Source organism: Acipenser ruthenus, chromosome 1, assembly GCF_902713425.1.
Source record: "Acipenser ruthenus chromosome 1, fAciRut3.2 maternal haplotype, whole genome shotgun sequence".
In the NCBI taxonomy this organism is placed as follows: Eukaryota; Metazoa; Chordata; class Actinopteri; order Acipenseriformes; family Acipenseridae; genus Acipenser; species Acipenser ruthenus.
In genome coordinates this window covers 73,770,847-73,793,290 of record NC_081189.1, presented here as the reverse complement: position 1 = coordinate 73,793,290, position 22,444 = coordinate 73,770,847, and the positions used below count along the sequence as shown (strand labels likewise).

The 22,444-nt window shown below is 39.0% G+C and overlaps 1 protein-coding gene across 7 annotated transcripts in view; it reads left to right on the top strand.

Moving 5' to 3' along the window:
- Positions 1-1,399: 1,399 nt before the first annotated feature.
- LOC117421432 (nephronectin-like) overlaps positions 1,400-22,444 on the top strand; it is a 52,548-nt gene continuing 31,503 nt past the window's right edge. The window contains exons 1-3 of one of the 7 annotated variants that reach the window (XM_034035857.3): positions 1,400-2,165; positions 8,082-8,182; positions 16,557-16,595. In XM_034035857.3, the coding sequence (XP_033891748.3) occupies positions 2,095-2,165; positions 8,082-8,182; positions 16,557-16,595 (211 nt within the window). In that variant the 5' untranslated portion in view covers positions 1,400-2,094. Of the gene's footprint in view, positions 2,166-8,081; positions 8,183-16,556; positions 16,596-21,817; positions 22,122-22,444 lie in introns of those variants that run through there. The other 6 variants (XM_034035859.3, XM_034035858.3, XM_034035862.3 and 3 more) reach the window with 6 other exon arrangements.

Genomic DNA, 22,444 nt, shown 5'->3' with positions numbered 1-22,444 from the left:
TGGACATCTTCCGATTGCGAAGGGAAGTAAGCATGATGTGTCTTTCATCTGCTGCAGTAAGTTTCCTTGGCCGACCACTGCGTCTACGGTCCTCAACGTTGCCCGTTTCTTTGTGCTTCTTCAAAAGAGCTTGGACAGCACATCTGGAAACCCCTGCCTGCCTTGAAATTTCTGCCTGGGAGAGACCTTGCTGATGCAGTATAACTACCTTGTGTCTTGTTGCTGTGCTCAGTCTTGCCATGGTGTATGACTTTTGACAGTAAACTGTCTTCAGCAACCTAACCTTGTTAGTTGAGTTTGGCTGTTCCTCACCCAGTTTTATTCCTCCTACACAGTTGTTTCTATTTCAGTTAATGATTGTGTTTCAACCTACATATTGAATTGATGATCATTAGCACCTGTTTGGTATAATTGTTTAATCATACACCTGACTAAATGCCTACAAAATCCCTGACTTTGTGCAAGTGTACCTAGAAGAATTGATGCTGTTTTGAAGGCAAAGGGTGGTCACACCAAATATGGATTTGATTTAGATTTTTCTTCTGTTCACTCACTTTGCATTTAGTTAATTGATAAATATAATCTATTAACATGTCTATTTTTGAAAGCATTCTTACTTTACAGCATTTTTTCACACCTGCCTAAAACTTTTGCACAGTATTGTATATATATATATATATATATATATATATATATATATATATATATATATATATATATATATATATATAATAGTTATTTCAGGGTTCATTAAATTTAGGCTATTTTTATAGCACTAGTACCAGCAATTGCAGACAGTACTTTATTTTATAAGGACACCTACTAATTCAATGTTTTCTGTATTTTAAGTGTAGGTGAGAAAGCACAATAAATCGTTTTAAAAATAACCTAAGAAGAACTGGTTATTCGAATATTTACCAGTAACTTAATAGGTCTTGAACTAACTTTGGCTGCGTACACGTTTTAAAGTTTTAATATTCAAAAAAATGACGAGGCTTGCTATTTTATTCTGGAAGATACTATGCTGAAATTTTTAATCCAATGTTAATCCAATATTTTCCCACTTTGAAAATTCTAATAAAACGCGTCGCTATCCTAACTCCGTGCCATTAACTGTCTGGACAACGTTTTGTGCTTTCTCTTTTATCCCAAGTTTTCTCCAAAGGTGCAAATACATAGGGTGTTTACCTTGTTGAAAGCTTGAGTGTGAAATTGATGTAAGCATAATGAAAGGTGTTCCTGAGCTGTCAGTGTATTGGCGTAATGGTCTGAATGAAGCAAATGTAGCTACAGTGGGGTCTACCTAGCCCCGCATTACCTTCATTGAGGAGAAACCCGGGGAACCTTCTTCAATACCAAGAGACAGCGAGAGTGCGCGTTCCGAGGGAACAGACTGGAGCGAGCATATTTTTTAAACAAGCCCATCTACTGCAAAGCGCCGCGCACCATAGAGGTAAAACACATCTGGCTTTGCATGAACAGGTATTGTTTTTACCTGTGGAAAATGCCTATTTAAATTGGGTACACTGGCTGAAAATAAAATAACGTATTTTAAACAACTGTATTTAAAGTACCCATTATTAGGAAAACTTGTTTTTATTATTATGTTGTGATTCATGGGTAAGTTCGTTTAAAAAAAAAAAAAAAAAAAAAAAAAAAGTTAAACGTGCGCCACCGAAATCGTGGAATCTTGTAAGAGGAGGGGAGCTCAGGTCTCTATCTGCAGAAATAAACTGTTGAACTGTGTAACTCCGGCAGGGAGTGCACTGCCTCTGTTCAACCAGTGAGGACTCTCTCCTGTGCTCCTGTGGAGCTGGTCTTCAGAACCAAAAGAGTGTAATTTTCTCAAGGGCACTGACAGTCTTACCAGCAACATTTGCTTCAAGCTTACAAACCTGGAAAACAGACTCAGTCACATTCCCTTTACACTCACTGTACGTGTGTTATTTACAAAGCAGCCAGGATCAGAAAGTGAATTAGAATCCCAAACTTCCAGTTCCCGGGTTCCATTCCTCCCTCGTACTGGACTGTCGTTGGGATTTTAAAAGACATAATTCAGTACTATTTTCTGCGGACTACAGTCAGAGTCAGTTCATGGAGTTATTGATTAAGCTGGTGCTTGTGTCAACGCTGTATCTGGGAGCAGCTGGTGACTATGACGGCAGGTAAGATGAGATCTACCTCTAGTGTAATACCAGGTGTCACGAATACAGTGGCTCATAGTTATCTATCTATCTATCTATCTATCTATCTATCTATCTATCTATCTATCTATCTATATTTATCTATCTATCTATATATTTTGTACTGCTGCATTGCACTGCTAAACAAAAAAGAGTTACTGAATTCTGTTGCAGTAATGGTAAAATATAATTACATAATTTAAATGATTGCAGTTATGTGATGTTCAGCTGTTGTGTTGTAATGCTACAAAGAGAATAAGGAAAATTGAGTGTATTTTACCCATTGTAAGACTATATTATTTTATACAGTATTAACAGTTTTGACACAAACCAAAGTTTGCTTTGAACATATGTGTTATTAAATTGGGAATGCAAGTCTGAATTTGACTAAGTAACCCATAGGAAAAATAAATAGTGACTTCCCATGCTTTATGTTATGTTTGCACTGATAAGCAGCTACTTGAAACTCCCAAGACAATGCAAACCTAAATGTGTCTTCCTCTTGAATCAGGTGGGACTCTGTATTTAGACATCCACATGGTTGTTTACATACACACACACACACATACACACACACACACGTGTGTGTGTGCTTGTGCATATATAGTATGGCATACAGATAGTAAAATGCTGCATCAGGCTAATTTTGTTTTGTGTTCCCTGTGAGATGGATTGGAGACTTTTTCATTCTCTCTGCTTTCATTATTGTACAATTCAGAAGTAGCAGCTGATAGGCAGGTTCAGAACAAAAATGGCAAAGCACCAAGGCATACATTATTTTTTATTTTTGCTGAAGTGTAAGTGATTGAATTTTCTCAGACTAATAGTTAAAGTCCAAACATGATTCAGGTGAAATGTTTTAAGATAGACAAAAACAAACAAACAAACAAACACGTAGCCAAGTATAAGAATGTGCTGGAGGTCTGAGTCAGCATGCAGGGTGCCAAAGGAGAAGATACAAAGGGTTGCCAGTTTAGGTCAAATGCTTGCAGACAAAATAACAATCAAACTATCATCAAATCCAAGATGCCAGATTTTAGCTCCACTGTGCTTATTGTTGTTGTTGTTGTTGTTGTTGTTGTTGTTGTTGATAATAACAATAATTATAATAAGAAATGTTAAATATGTGATAAAAGAAATTGAATGATTAACAGTAAATTCACATGCTACTTTTAGTATTTTTGTGTTTCTTGCAGTTATATTAAACCAGGGTATTTTTAGGCCACCCTTGCAGTTAATTGCACCTTTCTCAGCTGTCTTGTGTACTTTATGCTGTTATTTCTGCAAAGTATTTAAGTATCAATCATGGGGTTTCCATGCGGGTAAATTTACACGTGAAATGGCGATGCACGTGCACGTTTGGGAGAATTACTCGGGTAAATCAGGTTTGTGGCCGAAAAAAACGGCCAAAGAGAGGGATAGGGTAAATCTCATTTACTTGTGTAAATGACAAAACACACAGGAAAACCACGCCCAGTTTCGCATGGAAACCAGCATTTCATGTGTAAATGTTAATGAGCGTGTTTATCCTTAACTGTAAATATTGTAAGGGAGCAGGTCAGTTGTTACTGAGGATTCCAAGACGGCAGAAAGTAGTGACTGATGGGCGATTTTATGGTTAGCAGTGGAGTAGTTCACCTTAATGCTAATGCGAGCAGCTTATTTTATTATTGTCCTCTCAGAACTGACCAAATAAAATTGCAAATTAACGTATTGATTGTGTTTTATTTATTTGCATCATTAATATTTAACACAGCAGTAAATCCAACACAACTTTAAAAAAGGAGAGCATCTCTGACAGCATGAGCCTCCTCAAATTGAAAAACAATTTGGTCAAGAGCAGTAAAGCACATTATTAACCAAGCAGGCACAGCGAATTTGCTTTATTACAGCAGCTTAGATTCACTCGACTACCAGTTCTCTGCGCATGGAAACCACATTTTCACAAAAGGTCACTAGTAATCTTCAAAAACAGCACAAGTACTTTACGCATAGTTAATTTACATATCAACCCCCACCTTTCCCATTCATTTGCATGATGTCGCCATTTCACGTGTAAATTGACCCGCATGGAAACCCCATGAATGATAGTCACCAGATTTGGTTATGTCTAAGTCAGTAAAATGTGTACTTTTAGGACAGATGTTATAATGCACAAATTGTCATGATATGTAGAACAATTGCAGTTATCCAAGTTTAATATACTGCACAACTGCATATTATCAAAATGATTTTTTAAAGGATATAGATTTTGTGGCTTCATGACTGTTGTGATGTTGTTGATAGCTTGGTAGAATGGGAGACCTGTGTTTAGCAGATGAAACCCTTTTTTATCTGTGAGGGGCCAGTTGGACCACCACGTATGTAAATCTGAAGCCCACCAATGTAGCTAGAGGGACGGTAGATCATTTTTTTGTACCTGTATTTTGAAATGCGGAATTAACAAAGCAATATTTCTATAATCAAATCAAATTACTGTATGTGAAAGAAAGGATTAGGATGTGGGATTAGAATTGCTAAAAGGTTATGTTTTATTGCTGTTTGACAAGCATGCCCCTTTTGTAACTGAAAGTCCATGTTTGCTGGATTGTGAAAGACATGTTGAGTATGGTCTGTTAATTATTGTATGGACCCTCACTTATTTTTTCTAATTGTCTAAAACCAACTCTCTCAAAACACTCCTTAGCAATTTTCCTTCTTCCAATCAGCTCACTCTCTGTGCCTACACATACACGAACAGTACATTAGTACTTCAGGGAGCTTTTGCCTCCCTGCATGTAATTGCCTGCATGGTGTTAGGAGACACTGCACTATAAGGTCCTACAGAACTATTATCAAGAACAGTAGGGCCCAATTGTATTCCAAATCCAAAGTTCTGCTCTGGGCATTCCACTTGTTTTATCTAATTCCCTAACGATTATATAAATATGTTAAGTTGGAAAGTGGAGGATGGGCATCTTCTGATTGAATAACATTGACCTCTGAATGGACTGCCAGTATATTTGTGTTTCAGGGTATTATCTAAAGCAGCTGGGGATTGAAACATTGACTTCCCAATCCCAAAGGCACTGATATAAACACCAGTCTGTTAGGTTTGTTTAAGTTCATCCTGACTGAATTCAGTATCATCATTATAAATCACGCAGTGACCACTAGCATCGATCTGCTAAAGTTTTGTTTACATGAGCACTCCCATAGCCTGTGAGAGCAGGAGCAATAAAAATACCTGTATGCAATGTTACATTCATTCAAAGAAAACTGCATGCTGACTACCAATGGCAAACAGTGTACTGTACAGTATGTATTTAAAAAATAGTTACCTCACAAGCTGCAATCTTCCTCCTGAACAGGAGGAGTGAAGATCAATGGGCAACCTCCGTCCCCACTGTTTTTTCACCAGACAAACCTAAGCAACAAATGTTACTGAATCCTGGAGGTGCAGCCCAGCCTTGTTGAGCACCTGGCCAGTAAGGGTCGCTGAAGTGGGATGAGGTGACCTATGCCTTGATGATTTTCCTCCCAAACCCACAAGAGTGCAAAGGTCAATGTTGTGTCCATCCATTCAGAACTGGGCAGACACATGGCAAATGACATTTAATAGAGAAAAGTGTAAAGTACTGCATGCAGGCAATAAAAACGTGCATTATAAATATCATATGGGAGCTACTGAAATTGAAGAAGGAATCTATGAAAAAGACCTAGGCATTTATGTTGACTCAAATGTCTTCATCTAGACAATCTGGGAAAGCTATAAAAAAGGCCAACAAGATGCTCGGATATATTGTGAGAAGTGTTCAATTTAAATCAAGGGAAGTGATGTTAAAACTTTACAATGCATTAGTAAGACCTCACCTAGAATATTGTGTTCAGTTCTGGTCACCTCCGTTACAAAAAGGATATTGCTGCTCTAGAAAGAGTGCAAAGAAGAGCAACCAGAATTATCCCAGGTTTAAAAGGCATGTCATTTGCAGACAGGCTAAAAGAATTTGATCTATTCAGTCTTGAACAAAGAAGACTACGCGGTGATCTGATTCAAGCATTCAAAATCCTGAAAGGTATAGACAATGTCGACCCAGGGAACTTTTTTGACCTGAAAAAAGAAACAAGGACCAGGGGTCAAAAATGGAGATTAGATAAAGGGGCATTCAGAACAGAAAATAGGAGGCATTTTTTTACACAGAGAATTGTGAGGGTCTGGAACCAACTCCCCAGTAATGTTGTTAAAGCTGACACCCTGGGATCCTTCAAGAAGCTGCTTGATGAGATTCTGGGATCAATAAGCTACTAACAACCAAACGAGCAAGATGGGCTGAATGGCCTCCTCTCGTTTGTAAACTTTCTTATGTTCTTATGTACCTGTATGTGTGGCACCCTGCCAATATTGAACCAATGTGGTAGAAGAGCCACTGGATACCCTACTTAATAGAAGGCTTCTAACACAACATGCACCCAAAAATGATAGCACTTACAAATGATTTAGCATAATTTCACTGGGCGTGAGCTGGGGGGGGAAGGATAAGGCAGAAGAAGTAGCAAGGAGCAATTAGTAGGACAGAATGTGGTCACCGACTGGGGCCGACGCTGCCGACATCCCAGGGGCGGAGGACCCGGCAACCGGAAACGGGATAGAAAAGAGGTCACCGACTGGGGCCGACGCTGCCGACATCCCAGGGGCGGAGGACCCGGCAACCTGAAAACACATATGAGGGTTATGACTTGAAAAGCCGCCCCTCGGGAGGAGATGAGAGAGGTACCCAGCATCTGAGGCTTCTGTAAGGGGCGCTCGTAAAACCCCTGATTGGCCGAGACATCACGCTGCCTGGGACCTGAAGATAAGGACAAAGCATTGAGGTTAGTATAGGACTCGGCACGAGTGACCACGTCCTGAAGAGAGGCAGAACAGAAGAGAGCCTCGAGTGAGAGGCGCGCAGGAGCTGCGACAGGACAGAGTTTGGCCGGGGGTCCGCTCTGACTCACGCGGTGAGGACCCCTGAAGGTAAGGGAGGCGGCTGCCTAGCCCTGAGGTCGGGGAAGTGAGCCTCACTTGCCCCCCAGAGATGACCGATGCAAAGACATGTAGAAGGTGGAGGAGGGGAGGAGGAGGAAAATGAAACACTAGACAGAAAAGGTGCAGGTGATCAGGTCTTAAATAGTAAATAGAACTTAATTAACGGGAGATTAGAAAATTGAAAGATTAGCGGCCCCCCCAGCTCCACGCCCCCCGAACCTCGCAAGCTAACATTTAAACAGTAAGGTAACACTTTGTTGTAATTCTGTCACACAGTGTCTAAAACTCACAGTTTGCAGCTTAGAGAACTACTTGGCATGCAAAACAGTCCAAATACAACAATATGCAAGTTTTAAGAGTAAGACTGTCTCCAGAATGCTTGGATGTTCATTTACCAACAGAGATGTTACAACATTTAATCCAGTTTTTATAGTAATATTATATATAATAATATTGGAAAACTGATAATAGACATAGAACATAAAAATTAACAACCGCTTAATCATGCTTGATTAAGCCCATAATTATTCCATGAATTATAATAAGTTGAAGTGTAATTATTTGTATTTATTATTTTCCTGTGTGGACTATGCAGCTCTCCAAGAAGAATACTGAGTTTATAGGTTGAATTTATTATGCATGATTCCAGCTTCATACAATACAATACAGATTCAAAACATGTATTTTAGTTTCTAGAATAACTTTAAAATGCTGTTCAATAAAATGCTGTTGAAACTTAAAATAAGAAAAACTGTAAAATAATAAATAAATAAATAAATAAATAAATGATTAAAACTTGTATTTCTTAGGAATAGCAGAAAATATATCCAAGGTTTAAAAATATGTCCCCGTGTTTCAGGGCGGTATGTCTTTGTCTCTCCCTTCTGCAGGTGGCCCAGACGGGTGTCCTCCTCAAATGGACTGTGCCGCTACGGAGCCCGGGTTGACTGCTGCTGGGGATGGACACGACAGTCCTGGGGCCAGTGTCAGCGTGAGTACTGCTATTGCTGGGGCTTGTAAGGACTTAGATGGGGCTTTTACACACGTGTAGTGGCTTTAACACACAGGCACAGCTAGAGACCCTTAGAAACACCTGGAGCTTTAGCACAGACACAAACATTCACGGAAATGTGTCCATGTTGGTTTTGTAAACACTTGACAATCTTTTACAAAATGACTTTGGAAAAGATTGGTTCATTACTGTAGAAACATACTGGTAAAAAGAAATCAGGCATTTTGTAATGTAAAAGCTATAGGGGCTTAGTGGTGGTGCTGGAATATGCACTTGTAGGTGAATCTTTGTCAGCTTTATAGTGAATGTGCATTAGAAATTGGGCCTGATTTTGTTTAGATACTCTCTGGTACAAAATGGGTTTCCTACTTTATTATAATGTAAATCTCAGAACAATACTCACAGGTTCACTTACATTTATTTTGCAACATATGCTAATTTTGCAAGCTATTTACAAGAGTGAAGAACAGGTGGAAGAACAGCAGAACAATTCCTATCCGACATTGAAGAATCGTATGTTCTTGTTGCAACATGTGTGGTATGTTCCACAGCTTTTTTTGATAGAAATGGCAGGTGTCAGTATTTTGACATGTACAGCATCAGAGCCTCCCTAACGCATATGAATCTGTGAGCTTGGAGTGACAAGTACCAGTCCTCTGATTGCCATGTGCAAAAATCCAAAACATTTCATTTTGAATGTATTCCATTTAAATGATATGTTGGTGGTATTGGTGTATACAGATCATTAGGATTACAATAAGTTAAAACCAGCATTTGTTGCATCTATGTGTGTTCATGTTATCTCTGTGCAAAACCAAATGTATAGTACATGCAGATTGTCAGTTCAGAACTGGCACAAATACATTTGTAAATTGCTTGCAAAAGTTGCGTTTTTGGTAAATTGGTTCCAAGAAAATGTAATTACTATGATGTTTGCTTGAAGTTTCTTTTTTTAAACTGGCAAAGCCTCAGCATATTAAGCATTATATTCAATAGTTAAAACATTTCAGTGGGGTTTGTTACTTGCCATTGGAAAAAAAAAGAAAGTCTTTAAGGCATTGCCTGTGATCTGGACATTATTAGGCACCCAATATATAGAACAAATTCAAGATAGTTTGCATGGCTTCTGCAACATGATGTTACAGCTTTTGCTTGCACAAAGTAAACGCTTGGGTTATTTGTACATTGGGGCTTTTGCTCTTCGTAAGAGGGTGCTGTAGTTGCAAGCCATGCTTGGACTGTTGCATGCAGTTGCTGTAATTATTGTACACACGCTCAAGCCTTAACTAATAGAAAATGCTTTGTCCACCATGTTACAACAGGCTGTTCAAAAGCTGAATGCAATTGTCATTTGGTTCCCAACATTTGAGTTACATGCATCTGTCTTCATGTTTCTTGTTTGTTAAATATGCTGTAATAAAGAGTATGTTTATTTATTTGGCTGTATTTACCATGCAATATATCTGAATGCAATGATGCATTCTTTCAAAAGTATTTAACCTCCACTTAGAAGTTGTTAAGACTTTAACAGATCGTTGAGACAACACAATATCAGAATTTGCCATTCGGTTTCCAAGTGTTGTATTCCCTGACAAAAAAACTGATCATTAATATACTGTTATAATGCTCTAGAACAGGGGTCTCCAACTCTGTTCATTATTTTCATTTGCTATGATTCCAAAAGAATTCCACACTTGTGATTTACCTGTCAAACTATTATCCACTACATGATATAAACCCTGCACTATCTTTTGTGATTTACCTGTCAAACTATTATCCACTACATGATATAAACCCTGCACTATCTTTTGTGATTTACCTGTCAAACTATTATCCACTACATGATATAAACCCTGCACTATCTTTTGTTTCACCTCGTCCACAGACATTTTTAATATCACCAAGCAGACATGAGAAAAGGATCTTGCGACTTATCAAACAAGCGGCAATACAAACTGAGAACACTGCTTAGTCAGCTGACTCCTCCCTAATTGCCTCCTGCTTTAGTGCAGGAAATATTGGTACATTTACCTTCTAATATGTTATTTGGGAATGGGTTACAAACGAGTATGCTGACAGGACAAAAAATGTTTTTTAGTGATTCAAATTCATTCATGCCTGATCCGAAAATTAAAATTTTGACCCGCACCCGAACCACAAACCGCGAAAAAGTTCACATTCCCACCCGAACTGACCCGCTTTTGCGGGTCACTCGCGGGCACCCTAAGAGTATCCGACCTGATACAGGACTCTACCTTGTAGCATATACACTGAATGAGGGTTCTCCCTCACTGTACTGTGGACTATATGCCATGGACCCTTATTGGTACTCGGCCAGAATGCTAAAGGTAGTTTATCTTCCTTTTTAGCACATCTGCCAGTGCTGCAAGTCCTTCACTTGCAGCGGCTTGGGTATTGTATCCCATTAGGTAATGGTTACATTTTGTACTTGAGGAGAATGTTTGGTTATTATCATAACCCTGGTCCCCTGAAATATAAATGTAACCATTACCCTTCAAGGTCACTGCATTCACTCCAATGCGCTGAGCCTTATGCATCACTTGTATTTATCTCCTGGGGGCAGAGACAGCGTCTGAGGCATACGGGGCTCTTAAAGGAGCATCTTTGATATAAGTACTCAGGTAATTCGGGCTATGAGAGATATATCCCATTAGGTCATGGTTACATTTCTATTTCAGGGAACCAGGGTTATGACAATACCCTCATGTTTTTGCCAGTGTCCCCTTTGCCTCCAGTATTACCCTGGCAAAAGAAAATAGATACAATCATAAAACATTACCCCTTACTGTAACTCCTGTTGCTCAGACATCCCTAACAGGCTCTTACCATTTGCCCTAACTCTGCTCATCTATCAGCAGCAAGAATAAAAGAGAATGTAAATGATAAAGCTGACTAAAGCCTGATTGAGAGACAACTCCCTAAAGCAGTGGTACTGAACTCTGGCCCTCAAGATGCATTCCAGTCGAGGTTTTTACTCCAAGCAGGTTCTAATATAGTTAATTGAAGCTGCTAAGAGGCCATTAACTAATTTAGGACCTGGTTGAAATAAAGACCAGGACTGGAATGGATCTCGAGGGGGCCAGAGTTGAGTACCACTGCCCTAGAGGAGCTCATTATAACATTACATTTGCCATCAAGCTACTGTATAGCATGCCAGCGCCAGAACCTCATAGGAACTCATTACAGAATGTAGGGCAGGATTTTCAAAAGGTCATAAATGATAACTCCAGTGTTAATCAAGAAATCGGTTTGTAGCATTGATTTTGGCATTTTCAAGCGGTTGTTATGCCTATTTCGTTATTAAATAATCATCCTAATGTGATTTCTGAAATTATGTTGATTTCCGAAATAATGTATCTTTAACACTAGAACTGCCGAGATTTCGGACTAGATACAACCGCCGCACCCGCAAAATGTGCGGCTCCATTTTAAAACGGCTTCGATATGAAAATGAAAAACAAACAATCGGATACAACTTAATATTTTTATTTATGAACATCATACATAACATTTTCAGAGCAGAAACACCGTATTTACACTGAAAATGTAACTTTTTTCTTATTTTTTTCAAAAAGAGCACATATACATATACATGAAAAACTGTAATAAAATAAACTTTACGCAATAAACTTCTGTGTAAACAGGTGTAGAAAGCTGTACACACATATAAAGTTATAAAACATAAATAACTAGTTAAAAAATTGCATAACACAGAAATCTAACATTCTAACAACTTATGCAACATGAGTGAAACAGAGTTCAAAGGCTCTGTCTGTCTGTTCAGAGTTCTATTACAGCTTTCTATGTACAATCTATGCAGAAAACACGCTTTTTAACTGTACCAGTGGATTTGCCACAGACTGCCTTTTCACAATGGGGCACAGACATCAAAAGTTCTGTTTTTAATGCATTTTGATTAAAGAGTTCCCCTTATCTAGTCGTTGAGACAGGAAGTGATGTAGATGACCTGCGACAATTAAGCTTTTTAACGAGAAATGCGTTCATTAACGACCTCATCGACTCAATTTCAAAGCATTAACAGATTAATTTAATTAACACATTTCGTTTGAAAATCACTTGCTACTAAAGCTCTTGTCACTATACCACGAGTTCGATACAATAACACTGGTTTTTGAAAATCCTGCCCTTAGCATCTTGATATTGCATTGGCCACAGTAGCTCATTAAAGCATTTACCATACAGTTTGGCTGTCAGACGGTGTGCGTCTTCACAGCCATTGACAGGCTTCATAGCAAAATTAGGGTATGCAACAGAAATACCGACCTTTGATTTGGTTGGAAATAAGAAGTTTCCTATTAACTCCATTGTAAAGCAAATAATAAAGGAATAATTGGGGATATTCGTATACCTCCCAGTTTCAATTATTAAAGCTGAAAGGAACTAGTCAGTGGAACTAGCTAATTCACTTGCCTCTTATGCCTTTGTCCTTTGAAGGTCTTTGAATCAGGCTCAGCCAACTTAGTCCAGTATGGGCATTACCCACATCACCAAACCACAACACAATTAGGCTCAATTGGCAGTCCAAGTCCATCATTAATAAGTAAAAATGAAGGCAAGTCCTCCCCCTTCTAAAGAGAGTCATTTGGAACGTTATGCTCTGTGTATTTTGCAAAACAATCTCTGTTGTCTTTTACTTTTGAACAGTATGTTCCTGACACTATGCTTCCATACAAGGCACTGGTTTAGACTAAACCAAACAAAAATGGGTGGTTAAATACTTTTGATAAGATTGTGCATCTGTAATAATTTGTTTTACAGCTAAATATCTGTTAATGTAATTGCTTTACCAAAGTGGCATGCATGCAGCTGATGTGTACATTCATCTTTATTGAAGAACTGTGTTTAACTGGGCTTCATAACAATCAGTATACTTTTTTGTAATGAATGCTTACATCCAAAAGAAAAAAAAAAAAAACAGAAACCAATGCTTGCATTAGCTGGCAGTGTTTTGTGGACAGTATCCTTTTTCTTGCAAAAACACAACATTTTGTGCTGAAGTTGTGCAGATAACAAAATACTGTGAGTTTTATGACTTGTTCCGAAGTGCAGGGATCCTCTGGGATGAATTAAATCATGCGAAGGCTAGCTTAACTCAAGAACTGCCTAATTATGTTTTCACGACACACTACATTACATTAAATAGGTCTCATTAACCTTTAGTTACATTTTCATAAAGCATGGATATATATATATATATATATATATATATATATATATATATATATATATATATGTGTGTGTGTGTGTGTGTGTGTGTGTGTGTAGTTTGAACTCCACCATACTGACTGAAAGAAAGAATCATCTCTATTTAAACAAATGACACCCTTAATTTCTGTACAGTAGAAGAAATTTACTCAAGTGATGACTTTTACCCCATAGTAGCATCTTTAGGCTTACAGTTTTTTTAATCATTTTATTATTTTATTTTATTTAAAATCTAAAGACTAGGAGAATCCAAGGGTGTCAAATGTAATACAGGAAACATAAACAGTTGTAAATAACCCTGTTTAGGAAGACTTGTACTGTGGGGGGAGTTGGGTAACATAAACTCATGAAAGTTATAGTTTTCAAAACACCAGGCCGAGCACCAGGGACTGAAGTGCAAAAGCACACAGTACAGATTCGAAAACAGAGAACACACTGCCAGACTTCCCCTCCACTGCTCTGCCAGTGATCATAGCCTCAGGCCAAAGCCAGATTTTTTATTTTTTTTAAGTTTTCATCACCTTTTCTTTATTCTTACATTTAGAATCATGATGTGTGTATTGCCTGAAAGCTTTGAATTGCCCACGCAGCTCCAAAAGTATCCTAAATAACATTATCCTTCAGCCTTCAGGCTGTTTTGACATGTAGATATGTCAAAGATTTCAGTAGCTGTACATTTGTAAAAAACATTTAATTAAGAACAATCAACAGCACTAAATACTAAAAAGCTATTAGTTATAACATTCCCAATTTGTTCATTGTGTCACATGTGTAATATACAATACAACTGGGTCTATCCAATTGATATAAAGATTAGGGGATCTAAATAACAATACTATTTAAATTTTAAATTTGGCGCAAACCTGTAATTTTGATTACTTTTAAATATAAAACTACAATGTTAGAGATGCTGGTCCAGTAGTTAGAAAGATTTAAACCAGTATTGATATTATATCTACCACGGGTTGGATTGATTGAATAGACATCAATGTCTTTAACCCTTTTCAAACCACATATAAATATCCAATTACATATGGTAGTCTGCAGCTGTGCTCCTTGACATTATATATAAAGAGATCCCCCTACTTCTGACCAAACTCAGTATCTCTTAAATGCTGGCAATATACTGCAAATGTAAGTAGGAAGTACTTGGCTTCCTTTACCCAGCTGAACCCGTAGAATTTCCTTGATGCAGCATTAAACAAGTATGTCCGTAACATTAAAAATGACACATATCAGTATGACAAAAACGTTGATCATTATAATATATAGTTGTGGCAAAGTGGCTGTAGTGCGCAGGTGTAGACGGATGCGGTGCACAAGTAATGACAAACAAGTGATTGCAGTGTCCAAACAATGTTTTATTTGAGGAGGGTTTGTAATCCAGGTCGTTTGTGACTGTAACAATAATCCCAGGCAATACACAGACACAGCAATGATCACGTCCACAATGAGTGCTAACGTGCAAGTGGTGTAATTACAATTTACCCATGAACAATGGTGAAGTGTTGTCCGGGTTTGTGCTAGCCTTAAGTGACAGCTCTGGATCGTGTTAGCCGTCTAATAAATAACAAACAGTACAATTAGACTCGACAAAACAAACAAACACTAAACACTCACGGTTATTTTACTTTCGTCCTTGATCGTTTCTCTCTAAACCGTAAACAAAGAAACAGATCACCTAGCCACGTCCCCTTTTGTACCGTCAGTCACGCCCCCTTGGTTAGCGAGTGCAACCGTTTCTCCTCCAATCCGCGGTTGCCACATCGCTTCCCTTCTGGGGCAATGACTTGGTGTACTGTAGCTCTGCCCCCTTTCTAGATGGCCGACTTCCACCTAACCCTTGGAATGAATTGTCCAACCTTCCAGTCCGGGGCACTCTGTTCCCTTTACGCCATAACCTCACAGGTCGGGAGGGAGATTTATAACCAAGATTCATTCTTTCTCTGTCACAATAGTCTATACAGAATAGTATAGAATAAGCCATATTTGGTATTTAAGGCAATGATGTGTTCAAGGTAGTGTATTAAAATCACTAATTTACATTATGTGGAACAACTTCTATTGTTTTCAAAATACATGTAAAATGTAAGTGTCACATACAGACATAGACAGACCATAAATACCCACAATCTGAAAATTGTAATAACTTGTGCTGAATAGTTAATATTGAGTTTCATCATGATTTAATAAGTGTTTTTTTTTAGATACATGAAAAATATAAGTGTTACATACAGATGTACATACAGACCGACACGCCCATGTATCCCCAGAATCTCTCAAATCTCATGTCAACATTTGTTTTATTTTAAGCAACAGTGGAAGGCTTTATAGTTTATTCTAATTTAAGAATATAATCATTACTTTTTTTGTATACATCAGTAGCTACAACAATTGAAACTGCTCGAACAAATTATACAAATATCACTTAAATTACATGCTTTCTTTAAAACCTTAAAAAAATGTTATTCTAAATTGAGATGTTCACTTTAAAAAAGGATTTAGTTTAATTGTGTTTATTTTATATAGGGGGTTGACCTTTTGTGGGTTAACAATAGGGATGTGCAATACAGCTATGATAATATTTTTTATTATATCAGCATTGTAAGTAGTTGTGTTAATGTTGTGAGTTTAAACTATTCAACATGCAATATTTTAACTAGGAAAAATAAAACCACAAGCAAATGGTTACGAATAGGTTACATGGTTATCAAGGATACTGTCTCCTAAACAACTGCTGGTCATGCTTTCATAAAATAAATCAATCCAGGGGCTTCATGCGTGTGTGTGTGTGCGTGTGTGTGTGTGTGTGTGTGCGTGTGTGTGTGCGTGTGCGTGTGTGTGTGTGTGCGTGTGCGTGTGTGTGTGTGTGCGTGTGTATGCGTGTGTGTGTGTGTGTGTGTGTGCGTGTGTTTGTGTGTGTGCATGTGTGTGCGTGTGTATGCATGCATGTGTGTGTGTGTGTGTGTGTGTGCGTGTGTTTGTGTGTATGCGTGTGTGTAACTCTTTTGGAATGCATGCTGTCGAGAAACCAAGTCCAGCCTCGTTTCATGTTTTATGTTTCTGGAAAGTCTGGAATTTCTTTTTTTGGACATTTGTTTTGCAGCTCTCTACAGAGTAGTCGGGATAAGGTGCCAGCCCCAAGGTTAGCTCAACATGTTTCTTGCAATAATCTTGGCAAAGGCATGGCCTTTAAATTCTGGGTTAAGTGAGATGTAAATAGCCCTGTGCAGCAGCAAATGTTTCTTTCAATCTGAAATAGGGGCAGGCACTGACTGATAGTGGCTGCTCCTGTACTGCTCCTCCCATTGGGTTTCACTATTATATGTAGATAGTAAAGTCCCAAACTAGGGAAGTAAATGATAGGAAGTAAAGGGCCATGTTCAGTAAAGGGTAATGAATTGTAAGTTCATGGGGCAGAGCAAGGCCACCTCATGTAATGTTTAATGACATGGAGTTTAGTAACACATAGAACATGTAACGAGAGGGGCTCTGCCTCTTCAAAGGCCCAACGTATAGAAGTGGGGTTCCATCATTGAGGAGACCTGACAAACAGGAGAGGGGTCACCGTCTCTTAGGAGACCGACATACGAAGAGGGGTCATCGTCTCTGAGATGACCCGACATACGAAGAGGCTCACAAATGGAAAGAAAAACATGGATTGGTATGTATTAAACACATGAGAGAGGTTCTGGCTCTTGAAAGGCCCAACATAGTAGGGGGGTTCTGTCGCAGAGGAGACCTGACAAACAGGAGGGCGGTCACCGTCTTTGAGGTGACCGACATACAAAGAGGGGACACTGTCTCTGAGGTGACCTGACATACGAAGAGGCTTGTGAACCGGAAAGAAAAACATGGAGTTAGTAGATATTAGAACATATAGAGAGGGGTGTACCGGCTCTTCAAAGCCCAACATTTACATTCCGTCGTTGAGGAGACCCGACAAACAGCAGAGGAGTCACCATCTTTGTGGAGACCTAACAAACGAAGAGGGGTCCCGCCGCTTGGGGGCCCACACATAAACAAATCTGGAAGAGAAGATGAAAAGGATCATGCGATGCTAGAGGTGGGTTTTGGCTTGGGTCCCCTCTGACTCATGGAGAACCCTCCTCTAAGAGGTAAATGAAGCGAAGCTTAACAAAGGGTTGGAGAAAGTGGAATCACTAACCCCCCAAAGCATGGAGCCCCGGCTCCCCGCTAAAGACGTGTACAGACAAAAGGAGAACCGCCAATGCATAAGAAGAGAAAGGAGAGCAAACATTTAACACAAGAAAAGAAAACATTTAACGTGACAAAGGGGTTAGTAAGCTGTTCCCTACTGACTATGTGAAGACTCTCCACACAGTGGAAAGGAAAAAAAACTTTATTTTTTAGGAGGAAACCTTTGGTGGCCCTGGTGGAAAGGTTGTTCCCACTCCGGACATACTAGCAATGGACTGCTGGGCAGAGGATGGTGCAGAATGAATATAATCTTCAACTGCTGATGAGGTCCAGCGCTCCATATCTTTGATTAGATGCTGGTTGATATTTGCTTTTGCTGCTAATGTGGCTGCCCCTATTCTGAATTAATGAGTAGTGTAGAATTGCGGAGGAAGACCTGCTCTGGAAACCACAGTGGAGAGATGTAAAGAAAACTAATGCCTTGATAACCGGCTTGAAATAATAATCAGAGGGTCAGAGGATGAAATGATATTGCGTTCTGTGATATACTTCAGCATAGAAGCGTAAGGGCAAAGAGGAGAGTTGATTTTTGAAATAAAAAGGAAGAGAATACAATGGGAATCTAGAATGAGCGTGAGATCACTGCAGCGGATACCCAGAGTAGGAAAAACAGAAATAGAAGGAACTGTATATTCAGAGCATCTCAGAAACCCAGAAATGCAGATAGGCATATGGTTTCCATTGTTAAATCATCGAATAGAGAGAAGCAGCCTTGACGGAGAATTGAAATCAAATTGCCAAGAATGTCTATAGAGATAGGCAGGCGATAAGGAGAGGAGGCCGAAGAGCTATTAGAAATTCCTTGCAGTCGGAGATGGACAGCTGGGATTGACAGTAGAGTTGGAGAGGAGAAGCGGTCGGAGAGCTCTTAAAGATTTTGCACATGAGAAGACGGACAACTGGTATTGCTAGGAGAGTTATGGAGGTAATAGACATCAAACAAAATTGATATCGAATTGATTGTAGCTGGTTCAAGGTGTAAAGAGTCCTTTGTGTGCACTATAACAGCCATAATCCAGTCCTAGTTGAATGGGATCGGACTAATCCTGCTTTGGGAGCAGAAAGTCAAATAGGTGGTCCAGCCGGTGGAGTAAGGGGATCTGGTAGAAGGAGCTAGTGCTGCAGCCATGTATGCTTGCGCTGAATAGAGTAGTCTGCTGATAGTTGCTGGAGTTGGCAGGGCTGTAGGAACCAGACTTAAATCTGGAAATCTCCAAATCCTGTAAATTAAGCATCCGTAAAATAAGCCAGTCGTGCGATGCTGAAATGAAGTCATCCTAGAATATACATAGGCCGTTTCAATGCTAAATGAGAGCTAGGAAAGCATTTTAATGCTTTCCTAGCTTCTGATGAAATGTTGATGTAGGAGTCCAAGTTTTTGCTGTCAATGAACGAGCAAGTAATCGAGATGTCAGATGTCAGACCCTGGGAATCATGCGAATTACAAAATTGAAATGGTCCAGCAAAGAGAGCAGTGCACGTTTCTTGATCATATTATTGATCTGAAAGTTCTGAATAAGGGAATGAATATGGTCGAGTTTAGATACAGGGAGGCTTGCTTAAAACATTCAGTGCCAGTATGATTCCAAGAAATTACAGTGGCTAAATCACTAGGTCTTGAGAGATTAAAGTATTTAAAAAGAGTAAGATGGCAAATGAAAGGAGAAGTAGTTGGACAGTTCTTAAAGATCTCATGAAGGCGAAGATAAACAGCTGGAATGGAGTGTAGCATTGGAGAAGGAATGGATATTGCATGATAGTGGTGTTGGATTCCAGATAAGTAGGATTTGATAGTGGCTGGTGAAAGGTGAAAAGAGTCCTTGGTATGAAAAAAAAGCGAGAATCGAATCTTGATTGAAAGGGGTTGAGGAGATCCTATTTTAGTTCAGAAATTGTTGAATTATTATTTTTTTTTAATTCTCCAGCCGGAGGCATAGGATGATCTAGTTGAAGGGTGACAATAGATGTCATGTATCCTGGGCTAAATCCAGGAGATTGCAAGGGAGAGATTTAGTTGAAAAGATGATTTGATTGCGGAGCTATGATTTAACGATGGAATCTGGATATCTGTAACCGTGTCATTGTGAGTACCAGGAAAGTGGTGTCTTGCATAATGAATGATTGGAGACTGAAATCCATATTAGACAACAGAGGAGTTGCATGACCAGTGGCAAAGAGGACCGGTCTTTGTTGATGATGTGTACATTGGTTTTATTATCGCAGAAGAAGAGTATGGATTTCTTGAACCTTAGGTGACCCCAGAAATGAGCTGCTGAGATGATTGGGTAGGTTTCCAAGAGGGCCGTAGATTTGAATTGAGCTGAAAGGTTTGAATCTCGGTGCCAAGCGCTGGAGACCCGGCAAATGGAGCTTCAATAACAAGGCAAGGTCATGAGGGGCCTAGAGGATGATGCAGATTATGAAGTTGAAGTGACCAGGAAAGGACATCAAGTTGCGTTTCCTCAGATTAAAAAAAACAGGGCTTTCTTACACAATGATATAAGATTGCTTAAAACTAGGGCTGTGTCAGAAGGTTCGAAGGTTCGTTCGCTAGCCAGAGATTTGAAGATTGTTTCAAACCTTCGAAGGTTCGTCAGACGGGTTCACGCACTGTAGGTTTTTTTCTCTTCCTATTAACAGAAAATGTTTGACAATGTGTGAATACTATAAATCAAACATTACATGTCACGCACATGCAAAATTCGATCTTTTGATTTGTATAATGCATATTACGTAAATAAAAGTTGTTACTAAAATCCGCTACATTATGTACAACTGGAGCAGGGTATAGTATCCAAAGTAGTGGGCTTGTACCTCTAGTGGTTCCAGTGCTTCAGTAAAATGTGTACTGAATACCCAGTGTACAAGACGGTGTAAGAGAAGTACTATGGTAGAATATGTTTGAAACATACAATATATACGCTAACACTAATCATTTTAATTTCAAAAACTGAGCACTGTCCGCCCCTCCCCGCTCCAGCTTATGTTATCCAGAGGCAAACCTTTCATTTCTTCATTCGCCATGTCGATAGAAAAGCGTTGTATAGCGTAAGCTGTACTGAAAGAAATGTCTCAAAACCCCTCTGTTCTTTGGGATTTTTTTGTTAAATGCCAGACGACCAAAAAAAAAGTTGAATGCAAACTGTGCAAACTTCACAAGCGTAAGTTCATATTATTAGTAGTATTTTTAATATTTTTAGTAGTAGTAAAATGTGACTGATAACCTTCTTGGAACGGTGACTGTTAAATAAAGCTTTATCCGCTGCAGTTGGTGCTGCTGCAGTGCAAGCTTACTGTGTATATCGCAAGCAGGCTCAATTACGTGTAAATAAACAACGTGTGTTTTTATTTTTATTTCAATTATAAAAAAACATGATTACTGTTCTATATAACATATTTTTAAACTACATGTGAATGTTTTATTCCATGTATATGGATTGCCTGTAAAATAATAGGATTTTCAGTCAAATATAAACAAGTAGCTATGGTGACGTCACCAGTAAATTATGCAAGTAAGTACCATCAAAGGTTCGAACCTTCCTTCGGTAATGTGATCCGAACCTTCAAAGGTCAAAATGTACCCTTCGTTGCAGCCCTACTTAAAACACACACAAATTTGTGGTGTCATACTGAGAGGGTGGACTGCACAAATACGTTGCAAAACACGAAACCAGGACAATTTCACGAAGAGTAAAGTTTTCAAAACAAGCTGGGGATCCTGTGTTGAAATGAGAATTGAAACCAAATTAATGTCCTTGCCCATTATGATTTTGTGTCTCAGTTACTGGAAGAAAGTAGCAATGGATCACTGCAGCCAAGAGATTGTATTGAAACAGTGCAACGTGATGACTGAGATCTACTGCCAATATGGGTGTGGAGAGACGAGGCTGTAATGGCGTCTGCTATGACGAGAAAATAAACAGAATAGTGTGATTCTGATATCGAGTGATTCCAGGCAATTATGCACCAAAGGACATCATTGAGAGTTGAATAAACTTGCTGTCGTTAGAAATTATGAAAGGTCAGAAAGATAATCTGCAGCTGCTGCTTGTAACACAGTCTGAGAGTAAAAATGTTGGTCAGTCTGAACAGCTGGGGGAGAGGACTGCTGCTGCTTAAACACTGGATTGCAACAGAAAAAAAATAGCTTTACGAACAGAGCTTTCAGAATTCTATGAATGTGTCAATCTTTTAAAATACGCACTGGAAGATTTCGTTTAGCTCTGGAGGTCAGAACACTGGAGACAGTAGCAGCAGGATCGAGTACTGTACCATCGCAGTGTCTGATGTGGAAGGCCAGAGTTGTGCGGAGAGGTCGAGTCACTGTGTTGGTGTTGGTAGGATAAAACAGGATAGCGGGCGGATTTCTTTAGCCATTTCATCTGGATTTGGACAGAGGAATGATGCGATCATCTGAGATTTCCCGATTCTAAAAAGAAAATTGCTGCGGGTGAGTGTTCTTCTGAATTCCGAATAACACCGTGTAACAATTTTATTATTTTTTTTTTTTGGTTCCTGGGTAGTAAGTGTTATTTCCTAATTGCTTATGCCTCAAAAGTATAGAAAATGGCTATTATTCCCCACAAACTTTGCTTTTGTGACCAGGACAGTGATATTTTGAAATTTACCTATTTTCCAGAACATTCCAGATAGATTCAGTGCTGAGTAAACTTGGAGTAACTTCTAGAACTTTCTAGAACTTTCCAGTAGTATAAATAGTAGTATAAATACAGGGGCCTTAAGCCCACCAGTTCAGTTTAGTTCCAGCTGCCT